This window comes from Hemibagrus wyckioides, linkage group LG25, assembly GCF_019097595.1.
Source record: "Hemibagrus wyckioides isolate EC202008001 linkage group LG25, SWU_Hwy_1.0, whole genome shotgun sequence".
Taxonomy (NCBI): Eukaryota; Metazoa; Chordata; class Actinopteri; order Siluriformes; family Bagridae; genus Hemibagrus; species Hemibagrus wyckioides.
Window position 1 is genome coordinate 6,909,343 of NC_080734.1, and position 19,999 is coordinate 6,929,341.

General features: G+C 36.0%; 1 protein-coding gene across 1 annotated transcript in view; it reads left to right on the top strand.

The window, feature by feature from the left end:
- nkain2 (sodium/potassium transporting ATPase interacting 2) overlaps positions 1-19,999 on the top strand; it is a 197,520-nt gene that overhangs the window by 54,156 nt on the left and 123,365 nt on the right. Inside the window, exon 2 of the mRNA XM_058379790.1 lies at positions 18,467-18,604. Within this exon, the coding sequence (XP_058235773.1) occupies positions 18,467-18,604 (138 nt within the window). The remainder of the gene's footprint in view (positions 1-18,466; positions 18,605-19,999) is intronic.

A 19,999-nucleotide genomic window follows, 5' to 3' on the forward strand; every position in this document is an offset into this window, starting at 1 on the left:
TAGATGAAAGGTGCTGGAATGATTATCGGGAGTAGTTCAGGACTGCACTGGTGGCTAGAACAGCAGTAGAGTTGGCACTGTCTACAGTTCATGGAAAATGTTTGTTCATGTTGTGTTGCTGAAAATGGAATCAAATCAAATGCTGTTTTGTACTGTATTTGTACACATTTGTGAAAAGTGTACAAATCAACTCATTGAGTACACTTGTATACTGTATACACCAGGATATTGTTGACCAAAGGCAATTCTTTGGCTGGCTGATACTTGAGAAGCTGCCCTTGGCAATTGAGCATCAGTGCAGTAGTACAGTCCAGATCCTGAACATTTTGACTAGAGTGGCTATGAAAGGGCACGTTATATAGCTATAAGTAGTAGCTGAGTAGTCACCTGACCATCATAGCCATATATGGCCTTCCAGAAACTGTTGCCTCAATCAGGAAGTGCAAAATTGTCTTTGCATTCCTTAGAATATAGATAAAAGATTTCGCTTCAGTGAAACACCTGACCTCATTAATGCTCTTGTGAATAAATAAACAAATTCCCAAGTCATGGGGGAAAGCTTTCCCAAAAGAATGAAGGCCCTATAAACTCCGGTGGTTTCCAAATGCATAAAAAAAGCATATATGGGTCTGATGGACAGGTGTCCAAACACTTTTGTCCATATCATGTATACAAGTTGTATACATTTAAAATGTATCTGGATCAAGCAGTGAATTCACCAGCCCTATTTAGTTTGGCATTGAGAAAACCTCTATACATGGTGCATAAATCTTAAATCGAACAGATCGAAATAAGAACGAAATAATTAGACTACATTTATGTCTGCATTTAGCATGCAGCTTTGGTCCAGTTTCTTGTCTGTGGACTTGTGTAAATGAAATGTCAAGCTAATTTATGTCAAGAAAAATTGACCAGGAATCATTTTAGGTTTAGTTCTGGGGTGGCAGTTGATTATTTTTTTTCGGTTCACTGCATACTGAATATATATTCAATATACTGTATAACAAGAAGCACATCCAGATTCAGTGATGTGTGTAGGAATAAAAATCTCTGTCTTCTTCTCCTGAAACAAAAACCACCCACTGTACAAATGATAAACCACTACTATACTATACTAAAATAAGATCCATATTACGCAGCCCTTATCTGCATCAGCGTTCAGGTTATAGATGACCCGGGTCTCAGTTCTGTAGATATACTGTAAACTTTACTCTGCAACAGGCTGTATTGACACAAGTGCTGAAAATGCTAATTTGCCGATGACTAAATCTCTTCCCAGTTGAATAAGCGACCACTTGTAGGAAGAACAAAGTGAGCAACAACTCCAAAGTGTTTTGTAGTGCTTAGGGGTCATAAAGCAGTCAGTCAGATTGCAAACAGTATAATCCTGCAAATTGAAGAAGGCTAACTTGCTATAATAATAGTGATGCACAATAATGGCAGTAATAACAGAGCAGTGGTTGACACTGTGAGCAACACAAGTCATCGATCACTCTGAAAGGTATGAGGTAGATAGTTCTACACACACACACACACACACACACACATACACACACAGACTGAGAGTCTAGAAATTAACGTTCTAAAAATAGTCATTTTTACAATGTTTCCTTATACTTATTCAAGAACAAGCAGATTTCATTAAAAATGTATATAAATCTGACTGAATGAGGGAGGCATGGTTTATTTTTGTTTATTTCATACCAAGTTGCAAGAAAAGATATAAGATTTAAATAATATTTTTGCCCCTAAAGCTATTCTTATCCTTAATAACGTTTTATACCCTATGTGAATTGTTAAAATGGTAATAGTACTTTTTGTATGGAGTTTTCACAAAACTGTGGTCTGATAGGAAAAAAAAACTGAGATCAATAATCAACGGAATTTCATCGTTTTTGTTTTCTAATTCAGCCTTCGGAGTTTGGGAAGTCTAAATGGCTGGTTGATTTGAGTGTTTAAGATAACAAGGTATCATGTAATGGAGGTCCAGAGCAATAGGCGCAGGTCATGTGATCAGCAAACGAGCGATAATATGATTTGTGGTTTGTAAGGAATTCGTGCCTGGCATTGATCCTGGGTCCTAAAGACCTCCTTACTCAAGACAGAGTATTCCGATCGAGTATAGAAATGTCCAGATGTCCAGCTGTTCATGTCTGTTCTGTATGCTGCCATCAAAAGTCTTATTAATCCTCCTGAGCACTGATTTATAGTGGCACGTCTCACAGAGGTCTCTCTCCACATGTTGGCAGCTACCTTCCCATTCAATAACGTGACATTTCAGTTTAGCGCCGCTTCGGCCGCCGGATTAGGGCCGATCATTATTTCGGTTCTTCAGACGAGCCCATTTATTTATTTATTTATTTTATTTTTTTTTATTTTTTTTTTTTCTTTGCCTCATTGAAATGCAAACGAATATTGAAATGAATTGTGCTCATTAACTCTGAAGCACATCATGATGAGTTTTATTCAGTTGCTGCCCCCTTTGTCCTGGAGCCATTAACAATATCGACATTTGTAGCAAACAAGTCTTTGTGCCTTAGGGACTTCTCTGGGTGATATCAAAGAAACTCCCAGTGTGCTTTCGGGGTAAAATATTTTCTCCTTGATTTATTTTTCTATGCGTTCAGGCACAGGGAGGCAGACTCTATGGGTGCATATAATCCCTTTAAAAAACCTCAGGCATTTAAAAAAAAAAAAAAAAAATTAATAAAAGTATTAATAACACTTAAAAGAGTAAATGAAATTAAATGTGTGATCCAAACAATTAGGCAGGAGATAGCCTTGAAATGGTTTTTGGTCATATACACTTTGAGATGTTGTCACTGACACTTAATTCCGAGTGCTAAACCAGCACAGCTAACGGCCCCTTTTGGCAGCAAATGACCGTTGAAATACTAAATTGAGGTATTATTGCAAAAATGGGTACATCGTTGCAAAAATGACTGCAGTATTTCTGGAAAAGCATTCCCCTGCGGTGTGTGAATCCCAGAGGTTTTATTTCGTATGATAGCTGAGAGCTCTAATGGTTTTATGAGCTTTTATTTGGTATTGTACATCATACGTATCTCAAACCTCGTTATAATTTTGCACCCTGTGATGGTTAGATTGTTGAATTACATAACTAAAGATATAATAAATATTCTTTCATAATGCTTCATTCCATGAAGTGATGTTTAGGGACTTTCTGAAGAACCATGATAGATAGCCAGGGGTTCAAAACTGGACATTAACTAAAAGTTATTGCCCAGAAAAAAATATCAGCTGGAACCTAATGACTGAAACTGATTATGCTGTTGATTATGAAATGTAGAGTAAATATACTAAATTTAATTCAAACAAATTTCTAAATTAAATTAGTTACGTAAATCCATGTTGTATTAACGTGAAACCAATAACAGTGTGAAATCTCACAAGAATGTTACCACTGATATGACCTGCACTATAACTATAGTATTAAAAGTAGGTGGTTAAACCATGTATAATAGAATAGTGCAGTGGCGTGATGCGTCTGATAGAAAACACCGGCGTTGTGTTCGATTGTGAGCACAGTGTTTGTTTTTATTCAGGGCTTTGAATATCATGCTGGATGTCTGAAAATGAATTGTGTTAACGATACTCGATTCAGTCATGTGGATCCAATGTACCCATTTATTATTGTTTTATTTCACTTTATATTGAGCCTAATATTTTAATTGTTGGATTGTATTCATAATCTGTACTGAGAGGGTTTGTGTTCTGGCTGTAAAAATGTTTGAAATAGTAAAATTATTTTTGCGAGATTAGACCGGTGTGGAACGAATGAATGAATGAATGAATAAATAAATAAATAAATAAATAAAGTAAAATTACCTAATTTGAAATTAAATTTGGATATGATCTTTAAATCTTAATGTTTAAAGTTATAGAATATTTCTACAGACATTTTATAAGCTTTTAAGCTGTTTATGGATTCATGTGAATGAATAAAGTCAAGGGTTATAATTTCTTTTTTTTTTTAATGACTAGACTAAATACAACTACTTGATTTATGAAATCAGATTCTTTCTTCCAGTTATGCATCCCCTCACTGCATGAGAGTTCTCTTCAATTAGCATTTGAATTAGTTATGTATGTTTCTAAAGTTATGTTATTAGCTTGCTAATTATCTAGTTTAATGAAATAACGTCAGGTATTAATATGGTAAGACAAGTTTAATAGTTAGATGCATAAAATCGATCTGCCTATCAAATTAAATTCATCTATCCTTACATGTATCCATACAATTTCTGTACCACTGATCCACTTGGACCCTGGAGTCAATCCCAAGGGACTTGGGGCATGAAGCAGGAGACACCCAAAACGGGGTGCTAACCCATCGCAGAGCACAATCACACACACTCACACACCTGTTTATAGAATTTATACAATTTAAAGATTCCAATTAGCCTACAATACATGCCTTTGGACCTGGATGAGGAAACCAGAGAACCCTGAAATCAAAGAACAAAGAACAAAGAAATCGAACCCTTAACCCTAGAGGCAGCTAGTGAGAGTGTAGGCTAGTTGATTTAGCTAGTTAGCAGTATAAAATATTGAAATAAATAAAATATTCTTCAAACACACCTCATTTTATTGCTCAGGTGGGAAGAAGTCCCTCGTGTAATCAGTTTCACTTGAGGCAATAAAGTAACCTGTAAGAATTCAAGGAGAACTTAAGGTTGTTTTCCTAGTTCCTGTTTATATCATCACATTTTCATATCCAACAAGATCGAAATAAAGAATTCTTTATATTTTTTTGTATATTTTGTATATAAATGACTTCGAAACGAATACACATCTTTCTGTGCTAACATGGGAAGGGTATTTTTTTTTTTCTACATTAGTGTTGCTGAAGCGTCGCTGTGGATACAGGTCAAAGAGCGAGCGGTCGGAAGGACAGTTGTGCCTAGTAGATAATGAACAACATTTTTCATGTTCTGCTGTATGCCCTGACAGCAGCTACGGAAGCTCTCCATGGAATAAAAAAAAAAGAAAAAAAAAAAGGCCTGCACTTAAACACATCGTCTCTATCACAACACTAGGGGAACGACGCTGGAAATCATGAGCATGGTGCGTGACAAATGGCGTGTGTAGCCTCGAATGTCAGACATGCGTCATCCGCAGTGGCGCGTCAGTGCCTAGCGCAGGCCAAATCTCTGTGACAGCTTTGGAGTCGTGTGCATTTTTTCCCGCAGCCTCTAATTGGCCGCATGCAAATGCGCGTCCTCGCTGTGCTTCAGCGGCACGTTTTGAAGAGTGCGCAGAGTCATGTCTCTTTTTATTTAAGCTGTCTACCTCGATGATATGTTTTTTGTTTTTTTCTTTGGAACAAGTGCATTGTTTTTGTCACTTTTGCTTAAATGGTGTCCTTTAAGAGACTCCAACAGTGTCAGCATCAAAAGTGAGCGGCTGGAAGTATTTGCTCAGAAATCATTTCTTTCCTTCTGGGTAAGCAAAAAAAATAAATAAAAAATACTGTCAGGACAGGTTTAAGATTTGTTTTAAAGGTTAGGATTTCTGAAATGCATTTTCTAGAAGAGAAGATGCTTTTAAGCTTTGATATGTCGTCTATGGATCAAAGAAGCGCTGTCAAGTATGGAATAAAACAAAATGGACTGGGATTAGAGGAAAAGATTCAACAAACTGGGTGGCGAGATAAATCATGACATTCATTTTCAATATCTGGACATCCTGAAATGTATATTCTTCTTATACCGCTGCAACTTTGATGATTTTTAAGTTATTTAAAAATGACAAGTTATACATTTCACCCATTTATAATTACATTCAATGTCTGGGAAACAGCTTAGCTTATGTTATTACTTTACGTTATAGCAGCCGGTGTCTGTTTTCTGCTTTTTTCCTTTTCATTTCTTTCTCTGCACTGGAGAACCTAATTTTAGCAAAGTTACAGTTCTGACTGTTACGTACACTCGAGACTCCTTCAAAAAGTTTGAAGTCTCCTTACTGAAAGCGTAAACATATCGATAATACATAAGACAGACTTGTTTCTATTATTCAAGTAAAAGATGAAGACGTCTGCTTTTCTGTCATTATTCTATGGAATAAACACAACACACAACTCCATATTGACACCAAAACTCCAAAATGTTTTAAATGTTAATGAAAAATCACTGTGTTTAAAACGTATAGCACTTATACTTAAAAAGAGCAGATGCTCAGCCTTCTGCCATTTTCGATTCTGACAGCTTTTCCGCTCCAGTCCTGTTGCCTTATGGGATAGCTCAGTGTCCAATGCAGAAGCAGCAGAACATCCGGGTTTTTCTCGCCTACTGTTTTATGAAAACTGAGAATTCAGCTATACTAATGCTTTGCAGGGAAGTAGGGTCTGGAAGCGGGGCATGCTCGAGGCGCTCGTCTTTTTCCCTTTTTATGCTTGCCACTGCATCACAGAACATTTGTTAGATCAATTTCCTGTAGGTGTGCACTCCTTACCCTCACCTTCTCCGGCTTTGCCCTCCCTTCTGGCGCTAGGGATATTCAGATCTAGCTATGGTGTATACAGTGGGCTCTGTGGTGTCTGACACCACAAGTGAAAATGCTTTCTAATCTGCGTTCTGTTCAAAACATAACATTTCTCATTTCTTACTATATTATCAAGCAATAACGTGAGTGAAAATGAGATTCTAAGAATAGCATATTAACCCATTAACCTTTATTAATGCCATTGGAACTGCGGTCAGACTGCTGCTACAGACGATTAATTAGCATTTTATCACCTTAGCAGTCAGAACTAAACATTCTTATAATCAAATTCAAATTTTAGTTGTCAGATGCACGATCATACACAGTACAACATGCAGTGAAATGCTTTCTATCTGTTTCTAAAGCAGTGACAATAAAAGTAGTCAAAAATGGAATTCAAAATAAAACATGAAATTAAATTTAGTGGGAATAAACTGTACAATGAAATGAAAATAATTGTGAATAAACTGTGCAATAAAATGAAAACAAAAAGAACAAATTGTGCAAAAAAATGGAAATAAATTGGAATAAACCATACAATAAGATGGAAATACAGTAGAATAAACTGTACAATAAAATGGAAATAAAGTGAAATAAACTGTACAATAAAATGGAAATCAAGTAGAATAAAGTGTACAATAAAATGAAAATAAAGTGAAAAACTGTAGAGTAAAATGGAAATCAAGTAGAATAAAGTGTACAATAAAATGAAAATAAAGTGAAAAACTGTAGAGTAAAATGGAAATAAAGTGCAATAAACTGTAGAATAAAATGCAAATCAAGTGGAATAAACTGTAGAATAAAATGCAAATCAAGTGGAATAAACTGTAGAATAAAATGCAAATCAAGTGGAATAAACTATATAATAAAGTGGAATAAATTGCAGGATAAAATGGAAATAAAGTTTGCACTAGTTTTAGATTCTGAATACACTGAAATATTAATTAATATAGAATTTTATGTACTGAATATTAGAAGCAGTGTGTGTGTGCATTATGCATCACAAACTATTAGGTAAAGAAAAAGGCTTCCTAATATCATAAGTTCATCATAAGCTTTAATGACTTGTGTTTCTTTGTTACCTACAGCAGGGGTTCTCGAACCTTTTACAGCCGAGGGGCCCTCCGAAACAAAAGGAAGGGCATTATTATGTGCATATCTCACACTGTTGGCTGGCTGTTATGGCAGTGAAGGATCCCAGCGGATCTAAACTGCCTACATCTTTCTGTTCTTTCATCGACCTGGCTGCATTTTTTCTCTTTCATCCTCCCTAGCAATCCTCTTTCACTGCTTTTCTACAGAATGTTTCTCTGTGATGTTTTGCTCTGTATTCGGCTGCTTCTTTGATGATTTTATAATGTACTGTCCTTTCTCCTGTCTAATCATTTCTGTTATGTGGGTTTATAGAAGTTTTGTCATGAGGCTTTGAGAAACTCTGAGAAGGACGCAGCCAGGAGTTTGTCAGCAAGCAGAAAGGATCGTGATGAAACTGTAGAATTCTATGATTGTATGTGTCTCTGATATGTTCTGTGATTTGTAGATTATTATTTAAAATTATAGTTAGGGGTGTAAAAAGATACAATTTCTTAGTCATGAAGTCAAAAATGTACATATGCACACCGATTTTTTGAGAAGTGTGCTTGTTTTTATGGTAAATGGACACAAAAAGAAGATAGAAAAAGAAAAAAATAAATCATGTGGAAGATACTCACCATCAAGAGCTTTCTGAAATAGCCTGTGGGAAACTGTGGTGCCGGAGATGACTGGCTTCTCAGAGGTTGCGCAAATGTTTGATGGAAAAAGACACAACAGTCAAAGGAGGTGCAGTGCAAATCAGACAAACAGAGCCTTTGTTCTTTGGAATTTTTTTGTGTGGCAGCTTGCTGTGTATGTAGACTTAGACGTAACACCGACTCGGAGACCTAGCAAACGGTAAACAAAAACGTGGGAGCTGAGAATTTTCTCTTAAGCCGTGCGCTTCATAATCAGGGGTGGATAGAGTGATGAATTAGTATCATTTTACAATAAGAGCACATGAATAATCCTGCACTAATACCTGAATTAATACTTACTTAAAAATGAACTAATGATGTGTTCATTAAGGCATGTACTAATCACCAAATAATGAAGCGCTAACTTTAACGGCTATGTGAGTCTTATGAATTCATGCGTGATTAACGACCACCTTAAGTACATGCTAGTGCATGTTTGTTAGTTAAAATATCAGTTAAGACCTAGTGGCTCAAGTGCTTAAGGCTCTGGGATGATGATTGGAGCATCAGGGTTCAAGCTAAGCTCACTGCCAAGCTGCGACTATTGGGCTCTTGAGCAAGGCCCTTGCTTCAGGGGTGCTGTATCATGGCTGACCCTGTGCTCTGACCTTAACTTCCAAAGTTGGGATATGTGAAGAAAGAAAATCACTGTGCTGTAATGTTCAGCAATTCAATTGTTCAGCATTAAAGAAACAGAGACCACCTACTAGTGAGATTTATTTTATGAGAAATGGATGGAGAACACCACAAAACAAGTCAAGATGAAATCTTTGTCTACGTTCGATAAAGAAGATCTTCGTAAATTATAAAGCGCCATTTATCCAGTGATATCTGTGTGTGCATCTGCGTCTGGCAAATTATATAAACATTGTAAAATGATGCACGTTTAAATCATATTCTTTCTCATAGAACATTAATACATTAACTAACAAACATGTACTAACTGTCTGTGATTAGTCCATGCCTTAATGAACTCATTATTAGTTTTCTTATTTTAAAGTAAGAATAAATTGAGGTTATTCATGTTACTGACGACTCTAATAACAATAACAGGTTTCTAAAGTAGCACATCATGTTTTTGGATGGCGTTTCTGTCCTCACATCAGACATAAAAGTTATTATTTGCGCCTGGCTTGTGGCTTCATTTTGTTTGACCCTGAGCTGACTTTGTGTCGCTAGCGGGAGTGTTCTACTGTATGAACATTACTTTCTTTGGTGTTTTCATATACCTGCAGTACATGTCATCAGTCATCCATGCACACTGATTAATCTGCTTAAAAAAACCCAAAAACCAAAACCAAATATTGCACATATAATCGTATATCGTATCTGCACTATACCACATTCACTTTATTTATACATTTACTGCCACATATCATTTATAGCTTTTTTATCTATATTTTATATATATTTTGACATTTTTCTTTTTCTAGGTAAATTCTGCTTCATGTCACCAGTCATGTGTGACCCATAACATTTTTTTCGATTTTGTTTTGGTCTGCTTTTTTCTTTATCCCTAAAATACAAGATCGGCTTTTTTTTTTTTTCCTGTGTCAGGGCTACTGATTTGTTCATAACTGTAATAGAAGTTTCTTCACATGAACTATGATGAAGATCTCTGAATCCTGTACTCAAGATAAAGCTTTTTAAGAGAAGTGTCTTCCTGATTAGTGTTCACTCTGTAGCTCTTACCATATGCCCGTGTACACTACAGCTCGCTCGCTCGCTCACTCGTGTTTGAATTCAGCTTGGAGTGTACTCTCTATTCAGCCAAGCAGACTTGATTGATTGGCTTTTGTCTCACTGATTAGAACGAGCTCTTGTCCTCACACACCAGAATAAATACAAAGCAAGGGAGAGAAAGGCAGTGGCAGACCTTTGGTTGGAAAATAAAAAAATAAAAAAAATCATTTCAATTAGGGTTGCTGAAGTGTGCACTTTACTAAAATCAGCACTCTTTATCATGCCCTGCATCTGCAATACTGAAAAGCTTAATTGTAGTGAAACACATAGGTCTTGTTTCAATTTATGAGAAGAATTAGATGCAGACATCTAATTCAATTCAATTTTAGTTGTATAGCGCTTTTAACAATGGACATGGTCTCACAGCAGCTTTACAGAACATAAGAAATATAGTACACAGTAATATAGTACCACTACTGGGCCCCTGAGCTAAAAAAATCGCTATACATAAGGGTGTCTGCCAAATGCCTGTAATGTAATGTAATATTGAGAGCAAGACAATAGAAACTCCAAACTGGAGGATTTATAAGTGTTAATAATAATAATAATAATAATAATAATAATAATAATAATAAAATCCCGCTGTGTTTACATACAACCTGAAGAACTCAAGTATAATCCCTTAATCTTTCAACAAAACATTCAGAATTAAAAATCAGATTGAAACAGATGGATAATCCGGAATAATCGGCATGTCACCTTTGGAATTTGATTACTTTTTGTACACAGTGGGGTCCATAAGCCTGAGACCACAAGTGAGAGTCCATCAGTTTTATTTGAAAATGTGCTTCGACAGAAGGGATAAAACTCAAGGACTTTTTATTTCTTTTTAATATTTAACAATATGACAAACAGTGACCTAGAGGGAGTGCAGAATATCGAATATTCAAAATATTGAAAATAGTTTTTTTCATTGTTTTAAATCATTTAAAATGCTAAAAAAATGTGTTAATTTCTAGTTTTAAATCAAAATAATTCCAGGGAGTGTGCTTTTTGATTAAACTGATTAACACACACAAAAAAAAGGCACTCCAAAATGCGCAAACTTTATTTTATTTTTTTTATTAATTTATTCTTTATTTTTATTTTATTTCATTTTATTTCATTTTATTTCACTTTATTTTATTTTGTTTTATTTTTATTTTATTAGTTTTTTATCTCATTTTATTAGTTTAGTTTTATATAGCTTTTAAAATTTTAGTTAAGACTTTGTTAGTATTATACACTTCGCAAAGAACACGAGGTGCCATAAAAATAGAGGAAACAAATGTGAAGCATAACAAAGGAAGTGCAACAGACCCGAGACACAACATTAAAAAAGACACAAAAAAAAAAAAGAAAAGTAATCATACCACCATGTTCAAATGAGCAAAGTATCACATCTTTACATTAATGAATATAGAATGTTGGATGTTTTTATCTAAAATTGCAAAATACCAATCGACGTGAACCTACAGTGTGATCGCCACTTCAGGAACAATGACTACTATTTTAAGATAATACAGATTTCTTCTCATTAGTAAATCACGACTTAATATCACAAAGAAAAGGTGTGTCAAAAACTGTATAATGCTATCCATGATCACAAGAAGACTGTGAAACGTGATGACATCCAGCTATCCAGATAACTTTGTATTAGAAACAAATAACACACAAATCTTGAGTATTATAATATTTCTCATTATTATTTGCGTTGTTTCAAGTTAAAGCTGTCACTCCTGCTGTTTCCAGCCATATTGTTGCATCTAATTGCTGGAGTGTTATCTGATAAAGCTGTCACATTGTGTGAATGTGTCACACAAACGCAGGATGAACAGAGCCTCGGGGACCGTGTTAGTGATAATGGGGACGTCCTGTCTTCAACCAGAGCACTCGGTGGCAGTCTATCTAAAAGGCTGCTCACCCTGAACTGTCCAATTCACTGAAATATCTCAGAGCTTTAACCCTTCTGGCGTTCCATTCAGCCGGCAGAATGGAAATCAACTTTACAATATACAAAAGTATAAACAAATGGAGTTGGTTGTGAGTCTGATATAAAATGAGTCCGGACTCATGTTGGCTTTCAGTGTGAGACATTCCTCTGTTGGATAACCTTACACGGAATTTTACTGGTTGAAGGTAACACCTTTACATTTTAGATGATTATGAACAAGCACTTCAGAGAGGAGAAATGGGTTTGATATCACAATTTATATCACAGTTTTTGTTTTTCTGGAAATTTTCTATGAATATATTGCCCCTAGAAGGCTAGGTAAAAACCAAAATAGTCATGGAAACCTCAAATTTCTTAAATCTACTGTCATATAAAGTATTAAACACGACTGTGAAGTGTGACATGACAAAGAAATTCAGTGCTGAACATGGACACAAGAAAACCGTTTAAAATAAGGTTTGCATATCATTAAATGAGCTCAGTTACCTCCAGTTTTAAGGTCACCCTACTGTGAATGATCAAATTGCAAAGTGAAAGGTGAAGTAGCGCATAAAATATGCAAAAATTGGAGGGAGAATAAGATGCAAAATTAAAAATTAAAATAATGATCCTTTAATTAAATAATTTATGAGCATTTTGTTTTCTTTTTCTATTTTATAAGTCTGTAATGGTCAATTCTTTTAATTTAATTTTAATCATGAAAAGATGAAACGAATATATATTTTTATATATTCGATTTTTTTTTAAACAAGACTATAATGAATAGCATCTATTTTTATTTGTATATTTGATTAATTCTTTTAGGACGCACTAATGAAACATTTGATTTTGTTTCCCCGTAAAACGTCTACGTAGATACGGATTTTTTTTTTTAGCGGCTCCCTTTTCACCATCGCTTCTCGCCGATCACGGAACTGCCGAACTGCATAAATGAATGTTCTGTTTGTTTTGCTTTCTTTCTGCTCTACACCTCTGAACGCTTGTGAAAGTGGTCTAATGCAACCTCACACCGGCAGACAAATTCGCCTCCTAATAAAGGTTTTCATTGCGTCATGAAGAGCTTAAGTGTCAATATTTCACAGCCTGGTTTCTCAGCCTGAGTTGGATTCTGTTGAATCTGTTAAGGAAACAGATGGTAAAACATCAGCCATCTTTTAAGCCGTCTGCTTTATGAAATGATTAGTGAGGCAGCATGGAGAGGAGCCAAAACAACTGGAGAGAGCGCACAGGATTCAGGTGTGTGTGGAGTAAAATAAAAAAAAAATTAAAAATTGCTCGGCAATTATGGTGAAAAAACAAAACCTGCTCCAAAGGTGTCTTCTGTGTCATTGAGTGCTGCAAGCCTCGGCAAAACATTGGAGCGTGGTGCGCAGAGGGGGAGCGCTGCAAAGTGGAGACTTTACACCAAGCCGTGCCCACCTAAGCTGCATGACAAGAGTGCGAAAATGTCTTAATTAACCATATCCTTCTTAATAACTTTGCCCAAGTGAGGCGTGCCAGCGGTGTTCCATGTCAGCAGAGCCGTGTTTATTATGATGGATGATGCAGGGAGCGTGTGCAGGATACACACGCTTGCCAGATGTACGCTAGCAGTGGCTCGTGGTTTGGGAGAGACAAGAGGAGACGTGTCTCGAGGGGGTGGTCACCAGCTGGTCAGCGCTGAACCCATGACAGCAGGTGCTGATTAACTCTGTTCTGCTCGCTAGCTAGTAACAGACGTCCCGTTGACCTAGACCATCTCCTTTTATTTTACAGCGGTATGCTGTATAATGTGCTTCACGTCATGGAGAGTTGAGGGCACGTTGTCATTTACGATTATTCATTCATTCATTTATTAGTTTATTAGGAATTAGTTAATTCCTAGCTTGTTTGGTGAGGACATTTTTACATTTTTTTAGTCCACTGGTGTCATAGGGAAACAAGGTCAATTCTATTTCTACAATTTCCAATTGAATTTTCTAGGATTCTAACCCTTTCATCCAGTGCATCCATCTCCCAGCGGAATGAAAATCAAATTATCTGACATTAACAGTCAGTATAAACAAAAAGTATGTTCTGGCTGTGAGTCTGATAGAAAATGAATCAGAACTCTGTTGGCTTTCAGTTTAAGACGTGTGTTTTTTCCCTCTGTTGGATAACCTTACACAGAATTTTACTGGTTGAAGATAAACACCTTCACATTTTAGATGCTTATGAAAAAGCACTTGAGGCATCTCAGAGAGCAGAAATAGGTGTGATATCACCGTTTACTGTGAAGATACAGAAACATTTCTGTGGATTTAAATATATTTCCTCTAGTAGGCTAAGTAAATGTTTTCTGAAATATTTATGAAACTACAATTTTTTTTACATCTCTGAATGTCCACTTCCTATGAGCCATAAACTGTCACAAACAATTCAGTGCGGAACATGGAAACAACAAAACAGGCAGAAAGTCAATTTTTTGACTTATTGAACGAGTAAGTACTTAAACCATACTCAGAAAGTTTCCTTCATCGTTCATTGGCGTCATTTTGCCTCGACCGGAGTGTAAGTGTTAACAGATGCTACGGTACAGGCGGATGATGATGAATTTGTGGCATGAAGTGATGTCCAGTTATGTCACCATTTTCTGTAGACTTGTTTTTCTCTCACTAAGTGTGTGAACTTAGTCATACTGACATCTTAAAGTGACTCACACAATGTGTTTGACACTGAAGCCAACTCACAGCTTTTTTTTTTTAAACACATGCTCAGGTTAAACATTATCCAATATTATGAGTTTTCCACATTTAATATAAAGCCAGTATTATGTGATAATCAGTAGCTTGGGCAGCTTGGGTCTGTTTTTTTATATGCTAAGCAGAGAAGTAAGTTCAACAAGCAGAGAAAGACTATTAATACTGCTTCTAATTATTTTCCTTTATGTTTAAACTGTCCATATTAATCAAGACGTCTGAATTCCACCACTTCCTGCATTACACACAATAGCGGAGACTGACCATATGAAGGAAACTGACTAAACTAAGAAAACTATAGTTCATCACAAAGCTTATAATATATTTTACGTGCAATGTCTACTTCCATATGAGCCGTAAACCTCAAGTGTTGGGTTGTGACATGACAGAACAGTTCAATGCTGAACATGGAACCGACAACAAAAAGACAGAAAGTAAAAAGAGTTCCTTAAATGCTTAAACCATACTTAGAAAGTTTTCTTCATCATTCCGAAGAGTCATTTTTGCCTGTGTTAGCAGAAGCAAGTACAGAACACCATAGCTCAACAAAACGGCCAACACTTTGCTGATGTCTTTGTTTGTGGGTGCAAAAACATGAGTGAACATTTGATACATGGACTAAAAGCTTCACTGTTGCATTAACCCTTCCTATCAGTACACTGGCTTTCGATTTCATTGGCAAAACTTCAAATAAATGAATTTATCACTGCGTGTTGGGTTTCTGTGTGTAGAGTACCATGACTCTGTGTTTAGCTACTGATGATCAGAGCGATGGGAAAAGGGGCGGGGTGTGAGCTTCCAGCTGTTCAAACAATTCACCTCTCTATAATAACACTGGTCCAAAGATCACAACTGGACCACAACAGCAGCACAACTAAAGTGTTTTTAGAACAAGAGAAAGAAGTGTTTAAAACAAAAACATGAAACCCTGCAAGTTCTTTCATATGAGAAATTTAACACGAGTGTGAAGTGTGACATCACAACTACTCAATTCAGTTCAGGTGAAAAAACTATTTGAAATAGCTGAGTGTTGATCTCACGCTTATCTTTTATATCATACATTTAATACATTTCTTTTTACAATAGACATTGTCGAAAACACTCAGCAGCTTTACAGAAATATATACATTCAGGATATAAATTGCAATTTCAAAATAAGTTTTCATTTGAATTGAGCCAAAAAGAGCTACAGCCAGGTGACGGTGGTGAGGAAAAACTCCCTATGATATGATATGAGGAAGAAACCTGGTGAGGAACCAGCCTCAAAAGCGATCTGTGTGAAACCCTAGAGTGTGATTATAAATAATTTTTCTTATATAACTGTGTTCTATATGGTCAGATCACATTCACCTTGCTGCTTGATTAACACTTGAAGGGAAAAGTTATGAAGGATAAAATAACTGAACTTGATATGAGGGACAATCTCCTTGTGAATGGTGAGTTTACAAAGGATTAGGACTGCTCACGCTACATAAAAAAATAGAGGAAAAAAATCTCTTGATATTAGGTTTCCAGTGTTGACACTAAAAACTCACTTACTTATCACAGTATTGGTAATCAAGGCCAGTTTTGTGTGAAGAGATACAGAGAAAGCAATAGCAGGCAAGCAAGGTCTCAGAAGGCATTAGCATTAGCTATGCTATTCCCAATGGCACTGGGTAAACCTTCATTGGGAATAAGACCTGACATTTTTCTTTTCCTTCCCTCTGAAGTACCATTGCTTGTTGAACCCAGAAGCTGGCCTTGTCACTTTTAATTTGCAAGCTATCTGTGCTCTTGCGGTACGATGGCGAGTCCCTCATTTCGGCCCCAATTAACCCTCATGTTCTGGTCACTACTTAGAAATAGATGTGTCGTTGACCTGAGGTGAATGTCTAAATGGCCTAAACGCAATCCCTGTAGCATAAATACCGCTTTAAAAATGATTTTCATGTTCGTAACACAAACTGAAGCGAGCATATGAACTTCCATGACTGTGAGATGCTGTAGTGTAGGTGTGAGGTGGAGAAGGCAAGGGCAATAAAGTGTGTTGTTTTGGAATATTTTAATAAGCAAGACATGAGTATTATAATGTTCTACTGTGTGTGTCTATTCCATGGCCTTATTGAGCTGCAGACTCTTTCTGACCCTCTATAATTCTTGATACTTGATTCTTTCTAACTAGCTTTACTGTGTCAAATTTCAGACAGGCGTTTAAGGTCTTATGAACTAGATATAAGTCAAGTCAAGAAGCTTTTATTATCATTTCAACCATATATAGCTGACGCAGTACACTGTGAAACGAAACGTTTCTTCAGAACCCTGGTGCTACACAGAGATACATAAAACAACACAGAGCTACATAAAACAACACAAAGTTAAGGACAAACAGACAATACACTACAAAACAGTACAGGACAGATACACAAAATGGCGCCGACCAGTGCCAATACAGTACATTGTGCAAAGATAAAGGGGATTCTTGTAAACATATATATATACAAAAACAGCATGTAAACAGTTTTAATATAGGTGATGCTGTAGACATGGATGTATATTGGATGAGTGTTTGAGTGTGTGTTTGAGTTCTGTACAGTTCAGTTGAGTTCACACAGCTGAGTGTGTATGTGTGTATGAGTGTGTGTGTGTTGAGGAGCCTGATGGCTTGAGGGAAGAAACTGTTACACAGTCTGGTTGTGAGGGCCTGAATGCTTTGGAACTTTCTTCCAGATGGCAGGAGGGTGAAAAGTGAATGTGAGGGGTGTGTGGGATCATTCACAATGCAGTTGGCTTTGCGGATGCAGCGTGTGGTGTAAATGTCCCTGATAGAGTGGAGAGAGACTCCAATGATCTTCTCAATAAGCAGGATTTTTAACCCTTTTACATGTACACTGGTGTTCCTTTGTGCCAGCGGAATAGAAATCTGTATAGACATTTTTCAATCAAATAAATTATTTTATCACCACAAGTCTGATATAAAATGAGTCAGGACTCTGTTAGCCTTACACAAAGATAACCCCTTCAAATTTTAGATGCTTATAAATATGCACTTGGGGCATCTCAGAGGGCAGAACTGGGTTTGATATCACCGTTTACTTTGAAGATAGAAACATTTGTGTGAAAAAACTAAAAGGTTTTGTCTTTTTAGAACTTTTCTGTAAATATTTTGCTCCCATTACGCTAGGTAAAAAGAAAAATACTGATGAAACACTACAAATTGATGTAGCTGAGGGTGAGGAACTGTCAGAGCCAAAATTCACACGTCAGGCTGATCATCGAGAGTTCTTCCAGAGATTTCTACTTTGGATTTAAATATAGATACAGATACAGATATTTGAAGCACTATAATATACTGATTGCATTACCCCTCTAATTTAGGTTATGAATACACAGACTAGAAAGCAGGAATAGGAAACAATAGTGGAAGTACCCCACTGTATCACCAGATAAAGTGAACTAACAGAGACAGGAAGCTATGACCATATAAGGTCATACGGTCACAAATGGAGTACGGTGATAGGCTAGAATGTACAATGTGATGGTTCGATTAGGGAGGACGTGACAGTTCGACATTTGGTAGAAATTATAAATATGACACAAGTTGGACAATTCAAATCTGCAGTTTATGAGAAGTGCAACACCAAATGAACGTAAAAGCAAATGGAACATGACTGCAGCTACACATGGGTCATTTCAGTGAAAGCATGATAGCATTGCATTGATTTCTTGCTATAGGATTTCTAACTGTTTTTTTTTTTTATCCTAAAGGCTAGTTAATGACCTGGTCTAATATTTCATCTTACTTGTTTCTGTTACAGATTAGCATTTTGGAACGGCAAATATTTGACTTTCTTGGTTACCAGTGGGCGCCGATCCTCACAAACTTCATCCACATCATCACAGTGATTCTGGGCCTGTTCGGGACGGTGCAGTTCAGGCCGCGATACGTCACCGGGGTGAGTTCAGACATAATAGAGACATTAATATTCTTAATAAACTAAAACAGGGGATACTATCAATAACTATTTTGTCAGATTATCTTAAGAAAAGAGTCATTGTCCTTCACTACTTCCAAAAAATGTTATTCAGCATTGTTAAATGCTAAAATCTTATTATCTAAATAAGCAAAGAAAAATAAAATTAAATAAATAAATAAATAAATAAATAAAAAATTTAGACCTGAATGTTTAGGACCCCCCCATTTATATTTATTTATTTGTTTCTTTGTTTGATTGTTTTGACTGATTGATTTGTATTATGAATAATAATAAGAAGAAGAAGAAGAAGAAGAATATGAAGAAGAAGAAGAATCTATCTATCTATCTATCTATCTATCTATCTATCTATCTATCTATCTATCTATCTATCTATCTATCTATCTATTATTATTATTTCAAATATTCTGTTCAGCCTTTTATACTCTTGGACAATACTTTTATCTCGTTATATATTTAATTTAGACAGAATCAAAATACATATATTATGCAATTTTAAATAAAAAGGAAAATCTAGATATAGTTAAAAGGAAGTATCCATGAAAGGGTTAAATGAGTGTCATATGGGTAAAATTCTACATTTCTTTCTGATACTTCTGAAATAATAGTAATAATAATAATAATAATAATAATAATAATAATATTTATTTATTTATTTATTGCATCCTATGTTCTTATAAATTGTGGAGTTTATTGCTAAGTAAGGGTTCTTAACTTTTTTTAAAACGAACACTGTGTTGTACAACCTTTAAAGTTTCCTTTAAACCTTGAAAAGTCTATTATAGATATCAAACTCTGTCAGGGTACAGTCAGAACTTGCCATGCTCTTCTGTAAAAAAACAAAACAAAAAAAACCACAGACTAAACAGCTGTATTTCAGCTCTGTTTACATTAGCGTGTCCTGCATCTGATCTAAGACCCTGCTGATACGCTGACTGGATCTGACGGCACAGCGTTGAGGACAATCATTCATTTTCAGCAGGATGAGAATCACCGTCCTGATAATGTGCGTCGCGCGGCGTCTGGCTGAAATTAAGCCCCTTGTTATGACAGCATGTCAGTAAAATGAGGTACAACGGTCATTTACAAAAAAATAAAAAATTCCCCAGCCTGTGTACTGCTGCAAGATATTGATGTTCTGAAGGACAAGGCTATCACACTCAGGCTCTGTCAGCTTACCCATATAAAGCAGATCTCTTTTTCTGCCTCCGGGATCAGTTCAGAAGGAACGACTGCTTTTTATTTCTTCTATCAAACATCTTGACTGGGGTGTGATCATAAACTAGTATGAAGGAATTTCGTGATAAGGAAATCGGAGTTACTTTTACTGTTATTGAGTTTGGGAAGCTGTGTCAT